The 19,730-nt window shown below is 42.1% G+C and overlaps 4 protein-coding genes across 9 annotated transcripts in view; 1 reads left to right on the top strand and 3 right to left on the bottom strand.

Annotated features, from left to right (window-relative positions):
* Positions 1 to 7,891: 7,891 nt before the first annotated feature.
* Positions 7,892 to 9,958, bottom strand: LOC1270420 (2-(3-amino-3-carboxypropyl)histidine synthase subunit 2). The gene is made up of 2 exons (XM_309119.6): positions 9,732 to 9,958; positions 7,892 to 9,641 (listed from the first exon to the last, which is right to left on the bottom strand). The coding sequence occupies exons 1-2, from the start codon at positions 9,876 to 9,878 to the stop codon at positions 8,349 to 8,351; spliced, it is 1,440 nt and encodes a 479-aa protein (XP_309119.6). The 5' UTR covers positions 9,879 to 9,958; the 3' UTR covers positions 7,892 to 8,348.
* A 720-nt stretch (positions 9,959 to 10,678) lies between these two features.
* LOC11176161 (uncharacterized) lies at positions 10,679 to 11,695 on the bottom strand. Its single transcript, XM_003437093.2, has 2 exons — positions 11,109 to 11,695; positions 10,679 to 11,019 (listed from the first exon to the last, which is right to left on the bottom strand). The coding sequence occupies exons 1-2, from the start codon at positions 11,365 to 11,367 to the stop codon at positions 10,745 to 10,747; spliced, it is 534 nt and encodes a 177-aa protein (XP_003437141.2). The 5' UTR covers positions 11,368 to 11,695; the 3' UTR covers positions 10,679 to 10,744.
* A 5,937-nt stretch (positions 11,696 to 17,632) lies between these two features.
* Positions 17,633 to 18,769, bottom strand: LOC1270419 (ubiquitin-like-conjugating enzyme ATG10). The gene is made up of 3 exons (XM_061650140.1): positions 18,518 to 18,769; positions 18,096 to 18,454; positions 17,633 to 18,019 (listed from the first exon to the last, which is right to left on the bottom strand). The coding sequence occupies exons 2-3, from the start codon at positions 18,412 to 18,414 to the stop codon at positions 17,733 to 17,735; spliced, it is 606 nt and encodes a 201-aa protein (XP_061506124.1). The 5' UTR covers positions 18,415 to 18,454; positions 18,518 to 18,769; the 3' UTR covers positions 17,633 to 17,732.
* A 648-nt stretch (positions 18,770 to 19,417) lies between these two features.
* LOC1270418 (guanine nucleotide-releasing factor 2) overlaps positions 19,418 to 19,730 on the top strand; it is a 53,271-nt gene continuing 52,958 nt past the window's right edge. For 2 of the 6 annotated variants that reach the window (XM_061650128.1, XM_061650051.1), the window contains exon 1: positions 19,420 to 19,558. The gene's annotated coding sequence lies outside the window, so the exon portion shown is untranslated. Of the gene's footprint in view, positions 19,559 to 19,686; positions 19,728 to 19,730 lie in introns of those variants that run through there. The other 4 variants (XM_061650041.1, XM_061650069.1, XM_061650059.1 and 1 more) reach the window with 4 other exon arrangements.

Here is a 19,730-nt window from a genome sequence, read left to right as displayed (position 1 = left end):
GCGAATTAGAGCAGCGATCTTTAGCGTGCCAAAATGAGCTGCTTAAGCAATTCTGGCTATTTGGGTTTACACTAACAAGAGTTATTGTTCACTTACTAATTTTTTTCGTCACAGTGTTTTTTTAGTGTGGTCTCAAAAGACAAAATCGTTATGATTTGTCGTAAGAAATTTGTCGCATTAAAAGCCGTTCCACATTGGGCGCGATCACAGCGCAATTGGAATCGAAAACACTCCCATTTCCAAAGGTTGGGGATAGTTGTGCTCAATTTGGACGCAACGGTTTTTACCACTTTTTTTATTGAAATATGATTCGACAAAAATCAAACAATGTTACTACTGAAATGAGAATTATGTGACGAATTAAAACCGATTTGTTATTATTTATAATACCAACTTGTAGTGACTACAATTTTGTAAGTTTTTGTATTTTAACAAACGGTTACGCTTCGATTGCGATAAATTCAACCCGAAAACTACAGGCGGTCCCCGAGATACACGGTTAATGGGGACCGAAAACGGCCGCAAAATACCGCGTATCTCGAATTTCCGCGTAAGTCGAATCTCGTAATTTTCAGCCAAAATATCATTAATCTTCGTGTAATTTTGCAAGTAGGGGATGGTTTTAGCCACCAAATTAATTATTTGATATGTTTCTAATGAATTGAACAGTTTGAAACCTTTTTAAATGGTATTTTACATTCGATCAATACGGAAATTATTTGGTATTTCACAATGGATGTGTCAAATCAGTACAATTTGCTCAAAGAACTGTCAAATTTAGAAAACCGCGTATCTCCGAATCCGCGTATAAGAGGTACCGTGTATCTCGGGGACCGCCTGTATTTTGAAAATTTTGCGTCAAACTGACAGCATTACAGTTGCAATTGCGTTTGCAATCGTGCTCAATGTGTAATGGCTGATACAATTTTATGTTATGTCTCGGCGAAAAGGGTTCGCCAAGTCGGAATAATTTGACATTTCATCGAATGTCACTTTAACATTATAAAATAAAAGCTGCGCGAAATTTTCACGCTCCACGATGTGAAATTGTCGCGGTTTATCTAAACTCACGTTAACAATCGAACCCACTTCTTTCAAACGATCTTTTAATATGGCGTTCCCACCAAAGCAAGGATAATGTATTTAGAAGGTTGATTTTTATCGCTTTTGCTGGGCGACATTGTGGGGGACATCTGTCCCCAAGCGCCACAGATTAAGCTTAAACGACTGGAAAATTGAATATCCATAGAAAAAAAATGAAAGCTCCACAGCTTCATTGGTTTGATCAATAGATGGCGTATTACAACTCATCATTATATTGCTATCCTTTTCTTGCAATGTGTTTCGACAAGTTTCATCTTATCATGACCTATATAGCCTTCTAACTTTCTGAGCAAAAATCTATATGAATGGTCGTGTGGTCAGATACGTGGGTATCAAACACCAACGACCATTACTCAAATCTCACTGCTTCAGTGCTGGTGGTTTCCGTTGGAGTTTAGTATTTAAACAATCGTATCGCCGTTCTAGTTCTAGCGATGCATAACTTCAATGCGAAACCATACAACAGTACAGAGGAAATGAGAAAGCTCTCCTCCAAGCGTTGAAGCTCAACTGGTTGGGGTATCCCACCAACAGAGAGCGCCACAAGCTTTTTCGCTATTTTTAGAATGCATGAGTCGTTTGCCGTCTGCTAAACAAAGTCTTTCTATATTCCGTTTAGGTAGAGAACTTGAGTCGTTTTGAAGCCGTTTAGTGGTCGTTTAGTGGATTTGTGGCACTTGGGTCATTCTCTGCATACAAATTTCATTACCCCGCACCAGCCCTCCCCGATTTTTATACCGGAGCCCCAGGAAGAGAAATGTCAAGTCGAGAAATGTCATTTTGCTCTGAACAACTTCACCTTGTCATTTATAACACCTTGCCCCGCACCACCCCTCCCCGATTTTTATACCGGAGCCCCCGGAAGAGAAATGTCAAGTCGAGAAATGTCATTTTGCTCTGAACAACTTCACCTTGTCATTTATAACACCTTGTAACAGATATGTCACTGTGTAGCCGCTCGTAACCCGCATACATCGGGTTACGAGCGGCGACAAGCTGACAGTTCTAGAACAAAGGATATCGGTAGCTGTCATTTGTAGCCGCATACAAGTAGCTATCATCTAGCCCAAGGTGTAATAAATGACAAGGTTAAGTTGTTTAGAGCAAAATGACATTTCTCGACTTGACATTTCTCTTCCGGGGGCTCCGGTATAAAAATCGGGGAGGGCTGGTGCGGGGTAATGAAATTTGTATGCAGAGAGTGACAGATGTCCCCCACAATGTCGCCCAGCAAAAGCGATAAAAATCAACCTTCTAAATACATTATCCTTGATCTAGCCTTAGCTTTATAGAACAAAGGATATCGGTAGCTGTCATTTGTAGCCGCATACAAGTAGCTATCCTCTAGCCTAAGCTTAACCGTAGAGTTGGCAACCAGATTTACACACGTAAGTTGGCAACCGGCATACCCGGGTATTCCACACGTTTTGATGCAAAAAATTAATGATTTTCATAGGTAAACAATGCTCTCTATATTTTAATGCTGTAAGCAAGTAATGCCGACCATATATTCTCTTCTATTTCATTTATTCATTGAGTTTTTTTTTCATTTTATTATAAAAATAACGGTCGAATTGAAATTTGGAATCGCTTGAATTTGACTCGAAAATAAGCACAATACGAAAAGAGGAAGAAGAGAAACGTCATTCTCCATACAAAATGTATGGAATACCCGGGTATGCTGGGAGCCAACTTACGTGGTAAAGTTAAAAAAAAATCAAAATAAAATACTTACAGACTGTTTAAAATTACAATTTATGCACCAAAAAATCGGAAATTAAAAGTTAGGAGGCTACGGAAAATTTCAGGTCAATAAAAGTAATGAATCAAAAGTTATTTCAGTTTAAAGTTAAAAAAATACCCGGGTATCCGGTTGCCAACTTAAAGGTTAATGCATTTTGATATTTGACGAGATAATTTGACTTGACATAAGGTCCCCGGGATTCAAAGCATTAGGCAGCGGTCTAATCTTGTTGCGCGCAACATTGTTGCTCGGCAACATATCGCTGAGGTGGTCTATGAATGTTGCTGGCAACATTTCGCTTTGACATTGTTTAGCGTAAAAAAATTGCCAATTAACAGCTCAGAGATTATTTTTTATCATTCACTTGTTGAATAAAGTGTTGAAAAAATGAAATATACACCAAAAAATGTATTATAAATGCTTAAAATCCAAATTTAGCGGATGTCAACAAAACGCACACTGCTGCTGTGTCATTTCATACACCCGATTACCATGACCAAGGTAAATAGAAAATGTTGCCAGACAAAAATCAAATTGGTTTGAATTTGGCTGGCAACAAAGTTGCGCGAGCTGTCAAAATCCATACATTTTGCCAGCAACAATGTTGCGCGCAACAAGATTAGACCAGTGCCTTAGGTGCAAGGCCACGCAAGTGACAAAATCAAGGACTGTGTACAACAACATCAAATCCTATACAAAAGCATGCGGTGAAATTGCATTCGGCCAAGGTGTATAGATATTAAGAGGTTAAGTGTTTCAGAGCAAATTGACATTTCAGGACTTCACATAACAGTACTTCGGTCTCCGGTATTAAAATCAGGAAGAGCTGGGGAGGATATAGAAAATTGTATGCGATTTGACAGAACAATACTCTGTGGTGGCGCCCGGCAAACGCGCTAATAATTCACATTCTAAATAAACACAACTTGCATCCCAAGTGCCACAAATCCACTAAACGACCACTAAACGGCTTCTAAACGACTCAAGCACTCTACCTAAGGCAGCGGTCTAATCTTGTTGCGCGCAACATTGTTGCTCGGCAACATATCGCTGAGGTGGTCTATGAATGTTGCTGGCAACATTTCGCTTTGACATTGTTTAGCGTAAAAAAATTGCCAATTAACAGCTCAGAGTTTATTTTTTATCATTCACTTATTGAATGAAGTGTTGAAAAAACAAAATATACACCAAAAAATGTATTATAAATGCTTAAAATCCAAATTTAGCGGATGTCAACAAAACGCACACTGCTGCTGTGTCATTTCATACACCCGATTACCATGGCCAAGGTAAATAGAAAATGTTGCCAGACAAAAATCAAATTGGTTTGATTTTGGCCGGCAACAAAGTTGCGCTAGCTGTCAAAATCCATACATTTTGCCAGCAACAATGTTGCGCGCAACAAGATTAGACCAGTGCCTAAACGGAATATAGAAAGACTTCGTTTAGCAGACGGCAAACGACTCATGCATTCTAACCCAAATAGCCAGCTCGTACTTTATAGCTGATTTAGGGCTGTTTAACGAAAAATCGTTCCGATGTCGTACTTTGTGGCTGATTAAAAGATAGACGGTACTTTGCGGAACTATGAAGCTTTTTAACAGGCACATGGTACTCTTTGGAACTTTGCGGCTGATTAACACTATGTGTAGGGTTCATGATGGAACTTTAAGGCTTGTTTAGAACGTGTACCGAACTTGGTGGAACTTCATAGCTTTTTAATGCATGACATCGGTACAAGGTGGGTCTTGTCAAAGTGTCAAAGACAGACGCCGCCAATCCCAAATAGCCAGAATTGCTTAAGCAGCTCATTTTGGCACGCTAAAGATCGCTGCTCTAATTCGCCTTTTGCAGTAGATAAACAGCATCAAAGTTCTATGTGGGTCTTTCAAACAGCGCCTAAGCAGCTTCCTTATGCCACGATGCCAGGGATTATTTTTCTTTGTGTTTTATTTTCAAGCAAGCGTCATCGATGAAATAAACAACAAAATTTGTTTGGTTTAAACACATATGTATATTTTTAAATCTTTTGTATTGATAAATTACACAAATTTTTACACAATTTACTGATAATTCACAATCGCTTCACTCAATATTCATTCTTCAAGTAACGAATCTAACTTGTGCAGCAGCAATGAGATTATTGCCGGCGTCCGTCTTTGACACTTTGACAAGAGCCACCTTGAACCGATGTCATGCATTAAAAAGCTATAAAGTTCCACCAAGTTCAGTACCCTTTCTTAACAAGCCTTCAAGTTCCATCATGAACCCTACGCATAGTGCTAATCAGCCGCAAAGTTCCAAAGAGTACCATGTGCCTGTTAAAAAGCTCCATAGTTCCGCAAAGTACCGTCTATCTCTTAATCAGCCACAAAGTACGACATCGGAACGATTTTTCGTTAAACAGCCCTAAATCAGCTATAAAGTACGAGCTGGCTATTTGGGAATCATCTCATTGCAGCTGTACAAGTTAGATTAGTTCTTTGAAGAAGGGATTTTGAAGCAAGTGATTGTGATTGTACAGTAAATTGTGATACGTTTCATGTAATTTATGAATATTGAGGATTTAAAAATATACACATTTACACAAACAAAACAAATCCTGTTGTTTATTTCATCGATGACGCTGGCTTGAAAATAAAACACAAAGAAAAATAATCCCCGGCACCGTAGCTTAAGGAAGCTGCTTAGGCGCTATTTAGAAGGACCGCCTGGAACTTTGATGCTGTTTATCTACTGCAAAAGGCGAATTAGAGCAGCGATCTTTAGCGTGCCAAAATGAGCTGCTTAAGCAATTCTGGTTATTTGGGAAAGATAGCAAAAAAGCTGGTGGCGCTCTCTGTTGGTGGGATACCCCAACCAGTTGGAGCTTCATCGCTTGGAGGAGAGCTTTCTCATTTCCTCTGTACTGTTGTATGGTTTTGCATTGAAGTTATGCATCGCTAGAACTAGAACGGCGATACGATTGTTTAAATACTAAACTCCAACGGAAACCACCAGCACAGAAGCAAGTGAGATTTGAGTAATGGTCGTTGGTGTTGATACCCACCCCAAGCGCCACAGATTAGGCTTAAACGACTGGAAAATTGAATATCCATAGAAAAAAATGAAAGCTCCACAGCTTCATTGGTTTCATGAATAGATGGCGTATTACAACTCATCATTATATTGCTAACCTTTTCTTGCAATGTGTTTCGACAAGTTTCATCTAATCATGACCTATATACCCAAATAGCCAGCTCGTACTTTATAGCTGAATTAGGGCTGTTTAACGAAAAATCGTTCCGATGTCGTACTTTGTGGCTGATTAAGAGATAGACGGTACTTTGCGGAACTATGGAGCTTTTTAACAGGCACATGGTACTCTTTGGAACTTTGCGGCTGATTAGCACTATGTGTAGGGTTCATGATGGAACTTGAAGGCTTGTTAAGAAAGGGTACTGAACTTGGTGGAACTTTATAGCTTTTTAATGCATGACATCGGTACAAGGCGGCTCTTGTCAAAGTGTCAAAGACGGACGCCGGCAATAATCTCATTGCTGCTGCACAAGTTAGATTCGTTAATTGAAGAATGAATATTGAGTGAAGTGATTGTGAAAAATCAGTAATTTGTGTAAAATTTTGTGTAATTCATCAATACAAAGGATTTAAAAATATACATATGTGTTTAAACGAAACAAATCTTGTTGTTTATTTCATCGATGACGCTTGCTTGAAAATAAAACTCAAAGAAAAATAATCCCTGACATCGTGGCATAAGGAAGCTGCTTAGGCGCTGTTTGAAAGACCCACATAGAACTTTGATGCTGTTTATCTACTGCAAAAGGCGAATTAGAGCAGCGATCTTTAGCGTGCCAAAATGAGCTGCTTAAGCAATTCTGGCTATTTGGGTAGCCTTCTCACTTTCTGAGCAAAAACCCATATGAATGGTCGTGTGGTCAGATACGTGGGTATCAACACCAACGACCATTACTCAAATCTCACTTGCTTCAGTGCTGGTGGTTTCTGTTGGAGTTTAGTATTTAAACAATCGTATCGCCGTTCTAGTTCTAGCGATGCATAACTTCAATGCGAAACCATACAACAGTACAGTGGAAATGAGAAAGCTCTCCTCCAAGCGATGAAGCTCAACTGGTTGGGGTATCCCACCAACAGATAGCGCCACCAGCTTTTTTGCTATTTTTAGAATGAATGAGTCGTTTGCCGTCTGCTAAACGAAGTCTTTCTATATTCCGTTTAGGTAGAGAACTTGAGTCGTTTAGAAGCCGTTTAGTGGTCGTTTAGTGGATTTGTGGCACTTGGGACGTATCTGACCACACAACCATTCATATAGATTTTTGCTCAGAAAGTTAGAAGGCTATATAGGTCATAATAAGAAGAAACTTGTCGAAACATATTGCAAGAAAAGGATAGCAATATAATGATTAGTTTTAATACGCCATCTATTGATCAAACCAATGAAGCTGTGGAGCTTTCATTTTTTTTCTATGGATATTCAATTTTCCAGTCGTTTAAGCTTAATCTGTGGCGCTTGGGTAAGAGTTCTAATCTCACGTAAATTGTCTATCCAGCTCGTAGTTAATGAAGAATTAATTGAAGATTGAAAAAAGTAATAATTTCTTAGATTTTATCATCAAAAATGTCGAAAACACTATGAACTATAGAATAAATTCACGGAATAACACAATATAACACACTTTAATGTATGTTTTATAGTTAAATAAGATTTCGCAAAGTCCAAAATATATTTTTAAAGAATATTTGATCGAAAAAATGGGGTAGATAAATAATATGAACAAATTTAATAAATGTAAACAAAATTTGAATCCTGGGGACCTTACGTCGAGTGACGAATTGTCAAAATGCACTAGAGTCCACCACCTGGTATTTTTAAATCCACCTTGCTGAGCACCGTGTATTGTCTAGAAACGTGATCGTTTTCTTTCTTTGCTGATTTGAAATATTTCTGCACTACCCACTATTGACTCACGCACGCTATACTAGACTTGTATCTCAACTTTATAAATAAATAAATAATTAAGCTGATGGTAAAAATAAGAAAAACTTTTATTATATTTAACAACCTATCCTAGACCGACTCCTCAAACAGAATCTAATCGGGTCCGATTCAAACGGCCGTTCACCTAACCCAGTCCCAGTGGCGGATCTAACGGTAGGCGGACTAGGCGGTCGCCTGGGTCCCGCCGATTAAGGGGCCCCGTAGATCGCCATTCTATAGTATGCCGTATGGACAGAGTACCAGCGACAAGGGCCCCCGGAAGGATGGACGTTGGGGCCCCGAGGCTGGCGAATCAATTTTAGAGCCTGTGACTGATGATCGTAGGGCCCCCCGACGGCGTTCAAACTCTCAACAGCCAGTTTAATGCCGCTAACACCCTCCCCCCTCCTCCTCCCGGACCACCATTTACCATTTACAGGGGGCCTCAACTCGTCTTACCGCCAAGGGCCCCCGATACCCTTAATCCGCCACTGCCCAGTCCTAGTCTGTGGGATCGTTTTGGTACCGGATCGGTATCCCGGACCGACCCTCCTGCACTAGCGCGGGAGCGTCCTGGCCCAGCTTCTGCTCCAATCCCTGCCACGATCGATTATTGAACTGGTCGGCCGAGCTGATCTGGGCCAGCTCGTTCCTTCCCTTGGGCGCTACATCCCTGCACGTGTCATTTGCATCCGTAGTTTCCTCTTCCTCCCTCACTGCGACGTGTCTTGCCCGCCCCGTGACCAGGCTAACATCGGCCGTGTCGTTTGTCTCCCGGGCCAGTGCCGCCACCTCTTCCACGTCCGAGTGCAGCCGCCCGTCCGGTAGCAGATCGGCAAAGTTGATCGTGTAGGACGCGAGCAGCTTCTCCCTCCAGGTCACGTTCAGGCCCATCTCGGCCTCGAACACCGACAGCAGCGGGCGGAAGAACTCGCGCGACGTAAACACGTCGTTTTCGGGGCAGCCGACCAGCACGAAGCAGTCTATGTCGATGAAGTTGGCCAGCTTTTCCGGGTTGACCTTCCCGATCGAGATGAGGTACGTACGGACGCCCCGTGCCTTAGCTAGCCGCTGCACACGTGACACTATCTCCAGGTAGCCCTTGGTGGACAGAGTCGCCACAACGATACCGATCGACCGTGCGTCCATGCACCGCTCGATGGCGTAGTACCGGCGCCGCAGCCACTTCGCACCGACCGCATCGGTGCGCACGAGCTGCCGATCGGGCCGGCTCGTATCGTACAGATAGCACTGGGACGTCTCGAGGGCAACCGCCGTGTTGAAGAAGCTTAAATTATCGCGCCCAATGTACAGGACTGGCCGTTCGCCGTTCGGAGGATGCGCTCCCTCGTCCAGCTTCCAGCAAAGTACGTCCGCCTGCTGGTCTGGCTCGGCAATGGTGGCGACCGTCGCGCTCGAGTACCGTGCCAGCAGCGCGCCCTTGAGCCTGGCCACGGCATTCGCGTAGGCCACTTCGTAGAAGCAGCGCAGCGCAACGGTACAGTCGGGCAGCTCTTGCGAAAGAGCTGCTAGCAGATGCTCCTCGTCGAATGTGAGCTGCAGAAACACGTACAGCACCGGAATGCGTGCGACCTTGCTGAGACACGCGTGCCCAAAGTGCACGATACCGTCCGCGTTTGCGTGGGCCGCGGCAATCTCGTCCACGCAGCAGCTGCCGTACGAGGTATCGGCGAGCACGAACAGGGCCAGCTCGGAGTCGCCGGCAACATCCCGCAGCTCGCTCACGATCTGTACACTATGGTGCAGCGCACTGTCCGGCAGCTGTAGCGCAACCTGCAGAACAGATGGACGACGTAAGTCTAGCCCCCGGTTCAAATATCGTTTCGACACAGTTGCCCTCGCGTGGAGCTCGGAGTGACTTACCCGTTTCAAGCTGTGCTTCTGTATCCAGCGAAGGCAGCGATCCCTTTGCTCAGCATTCCAGATGTCGGCCAGGCCTAGCCGGTCGGCGGCTGTGGCCGGAACTTGATTTTGCACAATGCTATCGCCGGAACTAAATGCAGAACTCATCGCGCCGTGTGCTAGCTGATGCTTTTGTTCAGATTGTTATGATTTCGTGCTGTCACCGGGATGACAGCCGGCCTGCTGTCATGCTGCATGCTTGCGTTCGGGAAAGCAACATCATCCCCGCCGAAGCGTTTCGCTCGTGTTCGCACGGGCTACATAAAGCATAAACTCATACCCCACCCCGTTTACTGCCCGGTTGCATAAAATGATGCCCTACGATTTAAAATAACCGTTGGAGTGAAGGGGTTTTCAGTCTACAGTGGGGATTTAATTGCTTTTTGTTTAATTGTTTATAGAACTTAATTCAACACTCGTATGGCATTGCTGATCTTCCCACACGCTCTAATAAAACATGCAAACAAGTTTCTCATCCCGGCTTAGACCGATGTAAGGTGCGAGCCTTAGCAGGTACGACAACACCGGAAAATGCCTACCATTCCAGAATTGGCCGCGCTATACACGTGCAGGAATGGCTGGTTCACGATCGGATGTATTGAAGTGTCGAATACGATGTTCTTGTTGTATCCATTAGCCATCTTGCCGGCTCCATCGCCGCACCATCCATGTGATAGACAGTACAACGAAAAAGTTGTAATTAAAGTCTTCCTCGCCCATCGAGTCTTAGAGCTAGACAAATATATCCCTAATCGTCCCAGACACTCCAGTTCCCTAAACATCTTATACTTTTCTATACTGGTTAGCGTTGACGACCAGAATGTTCTAGATAACAAATGTCTCTCAAATTGCATCTATGCTCAAACGAATCTTAAGTAGAAGTACTAATAATTTAACAGCATTTATTAGATCAACGAGGTACACATCTATTAAGGCAAGTCGAGGTATTTAGCTAGGATAAATATACGGTCAATCTACTCGATGTACAGCGATTCATCGCTGAGTTCAAGCAGCTCTTCCTGCGTCAGGCTAGTGAACGATGTGTATTTGAGCAAATATCGTAGGATGGGATTTTTAATGTCCAGCCACTGGCCGTTCGGTTGTGCCAACAGCTTGCGGGGCAAGCAATAGTACGGCATGTTCAGTATCGGGTGGAGTTCCACGTCCAGTGAATCATCATCATCCGCATCTAAATTGTACTTGATGCCAAGCAGCGAACACACGGATTGCATATTCAGTCGAGTACCCTCTACGAAGAGACAACACACCGGCGAAGGAATTGAGTAGGGCCGGAGTATCCCGAAAACGCAATAAAACACTACGATTCAACACACTTACCACAGTCGTAGATGTTAAACAGCAGCTTAGGATTTCTGGTTGTGGAGTCCCACACAACATCGTACCGGTAGACCATTGGATACAGCCGGTAGACTAAAAATCCATACAGATTTTTTATTGGCGGCCCTGTCGACACAACCTTCTCCAGTCGTATAAAGCGCCGCTCGTCGCCCCACAGCCAAACGGCTTTGGCGTGGGGCCGTGCACTCGATTCGTTCACCATCCAGAAACAGTTGCAGATAAAATCTTCCAGTTTCATATTGATGCCTTTGTATAATATCTTTCTCTAGCGCAAAAAAAAACAACAACTCTTTCCTCTTGCTCAAACCCCAATTGTGCAAAAGTGATCAGACTTCAAAGTTCGCACAGCTTACTAGATTTCGAACTAAACGTTCTTTTTGCTTTCTCGGTGTCATTTGACGTTTCACGCATCCTTTTTCGAGGCATAGTTGATGGTTCAGCGCAACCACAATATGATTGATTCAGTAGATCCAAGAAATACGTCGATTAATTTAATTATTGGAATTTACGAATTTCTTCCGTCGTTCAATCCGAAGGGTCACGAAAAATGTTGCTTCGCGCCAAGGTGTGTTTATTAAGGAGGTGAATTGTTAGCGCGTTTTCCGGGCGCCATCATTGAGTATTGTTATGTTAAATCGAAGGTGTATGGATATTAGGAGGTAACAATAACATAACAATACTCAATGATGGCGCCCGGCAAACGCGCTAACAATTCACCTCCTTAATAAACACACCTTGGTCAAATCGCATACAATTTTCTATACCACCCTCCAGCCCTCCCCGATTTTAATACCGGAGCCCCCAGCAAGGTGGATTAACAATATCAGGTGGTGGATTCCCAAATAGCCAGCTCGTACTTTATATTACGATAATTCTATGATTTATATTCTATGATTAAGAGATAGACGGTACTTTGCGGAACTATGGAGCTTTTTAACAGGCACATGGTACTCTTTGGAACTTTGCGGCTGATTAGCACTATGCGTAGGGTTCATGATGGAACTTGAAGGCTTGTTAAGAAAGGGTACTGAACAGTGGCGGGTTTACAGTATCGAGGGCCTTAAGCAGTAAGAATTTTTGAGGCCCTCTGTATATGATTACCGGGGGGTACCCGGCATCCGTCTTGGATTATGTATCATTTCAACTTCAATTTTGTTGCTGGGGGGGTGCTAAGGATTCGTCTAGCACGGGGCTCCAACGTCCATCACACACGGGGCCCTCCTTGCTAATACAGTGCCATGTTCTATCAACTGTTATAGATCTCATTTCATTTCATTTATTAATTCCATATCCGCCATCAAGGCTAAATAAAGCAGACTTAAAACTAAATAAACCCTAACAAATAAACAAAATAATTCATGAAAAACTAAGCCTAACTAAACTAGTCATTGACCTAGCAAAAAAAATTAAAGAAAAAAAACATAGGTAGAGCGTAGAGACTATCAAAACTTAATGAAACTTAGAAGAATAATTAAAGAGAATTAGATGAAAAAATACGGTTACGGAAAGAGTTGAGAGAGGAGTCGAATTCAAAGAGATAGTAAAAGTGGTTAAACAACCTGAAACAGGATAAAATAGGATCATTGAAAGTATAAAGAGTATGACGTGTTTCAATTGACAGAGGATCACGAGGACGAAGGGAACGAGAGGGGACATACAACGAGATAGACGAGAGTAAATCAGGAGCATCAGTATCAGAAAGTAATAAGCCACCAATAAAACATGCCTGAGACACTTGGCGGCGGAAGCTTAAAGAGTGAAGATTGAATAACTGCAATCGCGTTTCATAGGGAGGTAGTGAGGCAGCACCGAACAAACGACGAAAAGCAACCCTGGTAAAGAGGCGCTGAATGCTTTCAATTCTCGAACAGCCATCAATAGTAGGAGGATTCCAGATGATACTAGCATATTCAAGAAGAGGCCTTACCAGAGCACAATAGAGGATTCTTAAGAAGCTTTGATCTCTAAAAATAGAGGTAAAACGTAAAATAAACCCAAGGGCTCGATTAGCTTTTAGTAGAACCTCATCAAGCTGCAGTTTAAAGTTAAGACGACTGTCGAGTATAATACCAAGGTCAGGGATGGACATAACACGAGAGAGAGACGAGTTAGAGAGAGTATAGTTAAATAAAATAGGAGAAAGAGAGTGAGAAAAAGAAATAACAGAACATTTATCAGCGCACAAGCGAAGTAAGTTGGATGAACACCAATGAACAAATGCATTAAGGTAATGCTGAAGACTCATACAATCAGAAGAAGAGGACACAGGTAAAAAGATTTTGATATCATCCGTATAAAGGAGATGACCATCAGGAGGTAAAACATTACAGACATCATTGATGAACAAAGAAAACAGAAGTAGACTTAGCACACAACCCTGAGGGACATCTGACGTACAAAAAAACTCCTCAGATAAGTACGACCCGGTTTTAACCCTGCAAGATCGATTACTTAAGTATGAGGACAGCCAGCTAATAATATATAGCTAATATATATAATGGCCTAAGGATCGCGGGGCCCCTCATTGACGGGGCCCCCCGCAATTGCTTACTTTGCTTACCGTTAAAATCGCCACTGGTACTGAACTTGGTGGAACTTTATAGCTTTTTAATGCATGACATCGGTTCAAGGTGGCTCTTGTCAAAGTGTCAAAGACGGACGCCGGCAATAATCTCATTGCTGCTGCACAAGTTAGATTCGTTACTTGAAGAATGAATATTGAGTGAAGCGATTGTGAATTATCAGTAAATTGTGTAAAAATTTGTGTAATTTATCAATACAAAAGATTTAAAAATATACATATGTGTTTAAACCAAACAAATTTTGTTTTTTATTTCATCGATGACGCTTGCTTGAAAATAAAACACAAAGAAAAATAATCCCTGGCATCGTGGCATAAGGAAGCTGCTTAGGCGCTGTTTGAAAGACCCACATAGAACTTTGATGCTGTTTATCTACTGCAAAAGGCGAATTAGAACAGCGATCTTTAGCGTGCCAAAATGAGCTGCTTAAGCAATTCTGGCTATTTGGGTTAGGGCCTTTGGGGGGTCGCCATAGTTGAGGGACTTTACGTCATTTTTGAACCGTTAACCATTCCCAAATAGCCAGCTCGTACTTTATAGCTGATTTAGGGCTGTTTAACGAAAAATCGTTCCGATGTCGTACTTTGTGGCTGATTAAGAGATAGACGGTACTTTACGGAACTATGGAGCTTTTTAACAGGCACATGGTACTTTTTGGAACTTTGCGGCTGATTAGCACTATGCGTAGGGTTCATGATGGAACTTGAAGGCTTGTTAAGAGTGTGTACCGAACTTGGTGGAACTTTATAGCTTTTTAATGCATGACATCGGTACAAGGTGGGTCTTGTCAAAGTGTCAAAGACGGACGCCGGCAATAATCTCATTGCTGCTGCACAAGTTAGATTCGTTAATTGAAGAATGAATATTGAGTGAAGTGATTGTGAAAAATCAGTAATTTGTGTAAAATTTTGTGTAATTCATCAATACAAAGGATTTAAAAATATACATATGTGTTTAAACGAAACAAATCTTGTTGTTTATTTCATCGATGACGCTTGCTTGAAAATAAAACTCAAAGAAAAATAATCCCTGGCATCGTGGCATAAGGAAGCTGCTTAGGCGCTGTTTGAAAGACCCGCATAGGACTTTGATGCTGTTTATCTACTGCAAAAGGCGAATTAGAGCAGCGATCTTTAGCGTGCCAAAATGAGCTGCTTAAGCAATTCTGGCTATTTGGGTTGGTTTCCGCACACAAAGCTTAGCAAATAGAACAGATTTCTTTGTTATTATGTGCATTTTTGTGTGTATATTGATTTTATCGAAAAAATGAGATATATTAACAAAAGATTTGATGATTTGTTCATGCACGAAATTTAAAATCATGTGAGTAAGAGTTCTTATCTTACGTAAATTTTCCATGCGGCTTGTAGATAATGAGGAATTAATGTGAAAATTGAACACAAAAAGATTTCTTAGTTTTTATATTCAAAAATGTCGAAAACACAATGAATTATGGAATAAATTAACGGAATAACACAAAATAACACACTTTAATCCATGTTCTAATGTTTAATAAGAACTCGCAAAGTCCAAAATATATTTTTAAAGAATATTTGATCGAAAAAATGGGGTAGATAAATAATATGAACAAATTTAATAAATGTAAACAAAGTTTGAATCCTGGGGACCTTACGTCAAGTGACGAATTGTCAAAATGCACTAGAGTCCACCATCTGATATTTTTAAATCCGCCTTGGCCCCCAGCAAGGTGTATGGATATTAGGAGGTGAAGTGCTTCAGAGCAAATTGACATTTCACGACTTGACATAACAATACTGGGGGCTCCGGTATTAAAATCGGGGAGGGCTGGAGGGGGGTATAGAAAATTGTATGCGATTTGACATAGGGTAACTGTACCAGTTTTCGGCAGGCTAGTGCAGCAGTTTCACAAAAATTGCTCACACATCCATATTTTTCATTATTTGTCTTGAAAGTGTTGTTATTCTGGTTGATAAACTATCATAGTATGTTACAATATTTTTAATTTGCCGGTTCAAAGCCCTTTTTCATAAATATTCGTGAAAATGCAAACATTGATTTTGCTCCTATTTTCGGCAGTTTGTTCCTATTTTCGGCAGGCTGTGTTCCTATTTTCGGCAGCGCGAATTCGGGTCAGAAAATGTTTGTATCAATGTGAATATGTACAAAAAAATGTTTAAAGCAATTTAACACTCTTACTTTCCTAAGATTGGTGTTTAAAAACACTTTAATTATTAATTTTATGTTGCTTATTTTGGCCCGTTTTGACAGCCATTTTGATGCGACGTTTAAACAGAGCAGCCATTGACAGTTTGATGGTTATAGCGTACGGTGCGAACTGGCTTACAAATATTTATTTTTCTCTTAAGTTAGTGCATTTTTTTGTCGTAAAATTGGTGATATTTGGTACAAGATAGGTCATATTATGTGTCGACATACGCATTGTAGTGTTCTGATCAATTTTAAAAGGAATATTCAGCCAAATTCAAAGTGTGTTATTGTTCCGAGTTTCGGCAGGAGCCCACAACATTGAGCTGTCAATAATGAACATTTACTGTGTACCTATTTTCGGCAGCATTTTAAATGAAAAATAACCTGTTTATCGTGATTTTAAAATTCCGAACAGGTTAGAATAAATTAAATAAGCATAAAATCTTTAATATACACCACTTTTTCATTGTTTTACTGTTCTGATTCTCTTAATCACAAAACCTGCCGAACGATTGGCTGACAGCAAAGCTGCTGAAAAAAAGCACAATTTATTTGATATTTTGGAAAATACTTAATGAAATGGTGTGAAACTTCGTATGTGAATATCAAATAAGTACACTTTCACTACAAAATTGTATTTTGTGAATTTTTTTACCGCATTTGTGCAGAATTTCACGTTTTTAGCTACCCTGCCGAAAATAGGTACACTGCCGAAAACTGGTACAGTCACCCTAACAATACTCAATGATGGCGCCCGGAAAACGCGCTAACAATTCACCTCCTTAATAAACACACCTTGGCCCCCAGTATTGTTATGTCAAGTCGTGAAATGTCAATTTGCTCTGAAGCACTTCACCTCCTAATATCCATACACCTTGGCTTCGCGCTACACAATGATGGGTAGGAACAAAGTGGGTATAGGGACTAGGTGGGCTTATAGGTTTGGCGGGAAGGCCATATTGGACGAACGAATGACAGGAGGGGATTCGATTGTGATACGTAGTTTTTCACCCACACTACGACACATCATCCAAAATAGCCATTGGAATTCACACGCATACATCAACAAATGATCGAATCCCCTCCTGTCATTTCGTTTTCATTTTTCTACAGTACGGCTGTCAATTTGTTCGGGATAAGCCCACCTGTATAATAAACCCACTTTGGGTAGGAACATAAACGTGTTATATTGTGTATTTTTTCTTCTTATACAGTGGAGCGCCGTTTATCCGGGCTTCTCGGGACTTAATTTCGCCCGGATATGCGAATAACACGGATAATGAATCAAATGATATATTTTATCGCCAAATCCTGATTAATTTTTGGAATTATCTTATTTTTTGATAAAAATAACCCAGTTTTTACTAACTTCATGTTTTCCCACAGGAATATTTGAAATTTGCCTTGAATAATCGGATCTTTTGTTATGACAATGTGCTCTTTTAACCGCTTTTTCAAATATCCTCCTCATAACGCAATGCCACCATTGTATTGAACTGTCATTTTACAACAGCACGGATAAACGGACAGCCGGATAAAAGGTACCCGGATAAACGGCGCTCCACTGTATATTCCATGTTTTTGGCGATAAAAAAGTGATATGTTATCTCATCGCGATTTTTAGAAACTAGGTACTCTTCTAAGTGTCTACAATTCAAAGGATGTAAAGAATAAGAGCATTTCACTGGTTACAATATCCCAACTATGGTCATACACTCTTGCTCGGCAAAATTACAAAACCAAAGCTTTAATTTTATTTTTACATATCGCATGCTTACTCTACTTGCATCGACCGCATTCAGTGTTGCAGTCTTGCGGATCACATGGTGCATTACTCGCCGGTTTCTTTTTTACTATCCGATTGCAACGCGCGAGCCAGCTCATCCTGCTCCAGATTAACGTACGGCGCGTAGGTCGTAATGAAGGACAGTACCGGGTTCGTGCTGCCGGACAGTGAGCCGACCAGTTCGGCTGTTTTGCAAGGATGCAGCTTCAGGTACGGCCGGTACAGTACCGGATGGTGCACCATCGTGATCGCACTGTACCGCTCGTCCGGCGGTACGCATCCGCTAATCTGCAGCACCTCCCATGCTTCCTCCAGGTTTAACCGAGCGCCACCTAAAAAAAAACAGGGATCAGCCGGCGATGTATTTTCGATGACTGGCAAGCGGCGATCGTTCGCCGTCCTACTTACCTTTCTCGTATATGTTAAACAGCAGTATAGGCACCTCGTAGCTTTCACAGTACAGCACGTGATACTCGAACGCTAGCATCCGGGCGGTGGGCTGCCCACCGCTGACAGCGGCTAGGCCCGGATCATCTTCCTCGTCCAGCTCGGCCATGCCCTCCAGCATCTCGGTCTGGGGGTTCGATTCGGTGCTCCGCACGTGCCGTACTGTCTCCAGACATAGGAAGTCCGGCTCCTTCTCCCGCACCCATCGCCAACGGTCGACGCAGTTGCGTGACGCATGGACCAATTGGTCACAGTACAAGGTGAACTCGCTCAACTTCATCCTCGTTCGCTGGGAGCGCTCCAAAAAGCGTGGTGTCGAGCTGTAACGAAACACACGAGGATTTTAAAACGAAGTATCTCCCGCCAAGCGCATCGTGGCGCACCTGTTTGACAGCCATGGAAACAATGGTTCACATCAACATTGCTATGCTGTGCTTATGCTCTGCGGTGCTCTGCGCCACTGAGGTGCTGGTAGGATGCAATGTATCCGGTTCTAGGTTGTGGAGTATACCCAGGCTGGTACGTTTGATATTCAACTTTTTTTAAGTGCTATTAAAATGCTTTTACGCCGAATTATTCCATCCTCCAAGTATGTGTTCAAGTTATGTTGCGAATGAGAGAAAAGTTATGATGCCGAGTACAGGCGGTCCCCGAGATACACGGTACCTCTTATACGCGGATTCGGAGATACGCGGTTTTCTAAATTTGACAATTCTTTGAGCAAATTGTACTGATTTGACACATCAATTTCAAATTGCCAAATAATTTCCGTTTTGATCGAATGTTAAAAACTATTTCAAAAGGTTTAAAACAGTTATATTCAGTCAGAATCATATCAAATAATTCATAAAGTGACTGAAACCGCCTCCTACTTGCCAAATTACACGAAAATTAGTGATATTTTAGCTGGAAATCACGAGATTCGACTTACGCGGAAATTCGAGATACGCGGTATTTTGCGGCCGTTTTCGGTCCCCATTAACCGTGTATCTCGGGGACCGCCTGTATGCTGTCGGCTGTTGACAGGAGCTGAGTACGATTTTGTTTTGGCCAACTACCAACCAAATTACACGCACACAAAGATGCTAGAGTTGATAGTAAAATTATCGGAGTTAGAAAACACAAACTCTTTTTCAATTATTACTATTTTTTGGCCGATTTCATACCAATCTTGCAAAATAACTGCAAACCTCCACCACCCAAACAAACGTTTGACAGCTCTTCCTATGTGTCAAAACTGTAAAACGCGCTGCTTGTCAGTCGGCGGGGGGAGGAGAGGTTTGTTTTCGTTTGCAGCGTTCCGCAGAGGCCGCAACGGGACGCATCAGTCGGGCCCCGGGTACACAGTCCCCCGCATTTTGTCGCGCTCGCAATCACGCTGGCGCACCGTTACGGCTGGATGGTGTGTGCTGAGGGCGCGCAACGTAAGTGGCCACTAAACTTCCATTCACTTTCCGTACCGACAAGATGTGTATGTGTGTGTGTATGTGTGTGTGAGCGTTACTTCCCGTGCGTGAAGTGTCAAGTGCGCGCGTGTTACTACCTCTGTGTGCGTGTGTGCGCGCCCGCTTGTGTGAGAGTGTATGCGAGCGCGTA

Source organism: Anopheles gambiae, chromosome X, assembly GCF_943734735.2.
Source record: "Anopheles gambiae chromosome X, idAnoGambNW_F1_1, whole genome shotgun sequence".
In the NCBI taxonomy this organism is placed as follows: Eukaryota; Metazoa; Arthropoda; class Insecta; order Diptera; family Culicidae; genus Anopheles; species Anopheles gambiae.
The sequence above is the reverse complement of the archived record's forward strand: the minus strand, read 5'-3'. Positions and strand labels throughout refer to the sequence as shown.

Coding starts and splice junctions, on each gene's coding strand:
- LOC1270420 (XM_309119.6), bottom strand. CDS start 9,878: ATGAGTTCTGCATTTAGTTCCGGCGATAGCATTGTGCAAAATCAAGTT. Junction 9,642..9,731: donor AGAAGCACAGCTTGAAACGG/GTAAGTCACTCC, acceptor TCTGTTCTGCAG/GTTGCGCTACAGCTGCCGGA.
- LOC11176161 (XM_003437093.2), bottom strand. CDS start 11,367: ATGAAACTGGAAGATTTTATCTGCAACTGTTTCTGGATGGTGAACGAA. Junction 11,020..11,108: donor GTTTAACATCTACGACTGTG/GTAAGTGTGTTG, acceptor GTCTCTTCGTAG/AGGGTACTCGACTGAATATG.
- LOC1270419 (XM_061650140.1), bottom strand. CDS start 18,414: ATGAAGTTGAGCGAGTTCACCTTGTACTGTGACCAATTGGTCCATGCG. Junction 18,020..18,095: donor GTTTAACATATACGAGAAAG/GTAAGTAGGACG, acceptor GTTTTTTTTTAG/GTGGCGCTCGGTTAAACCTG.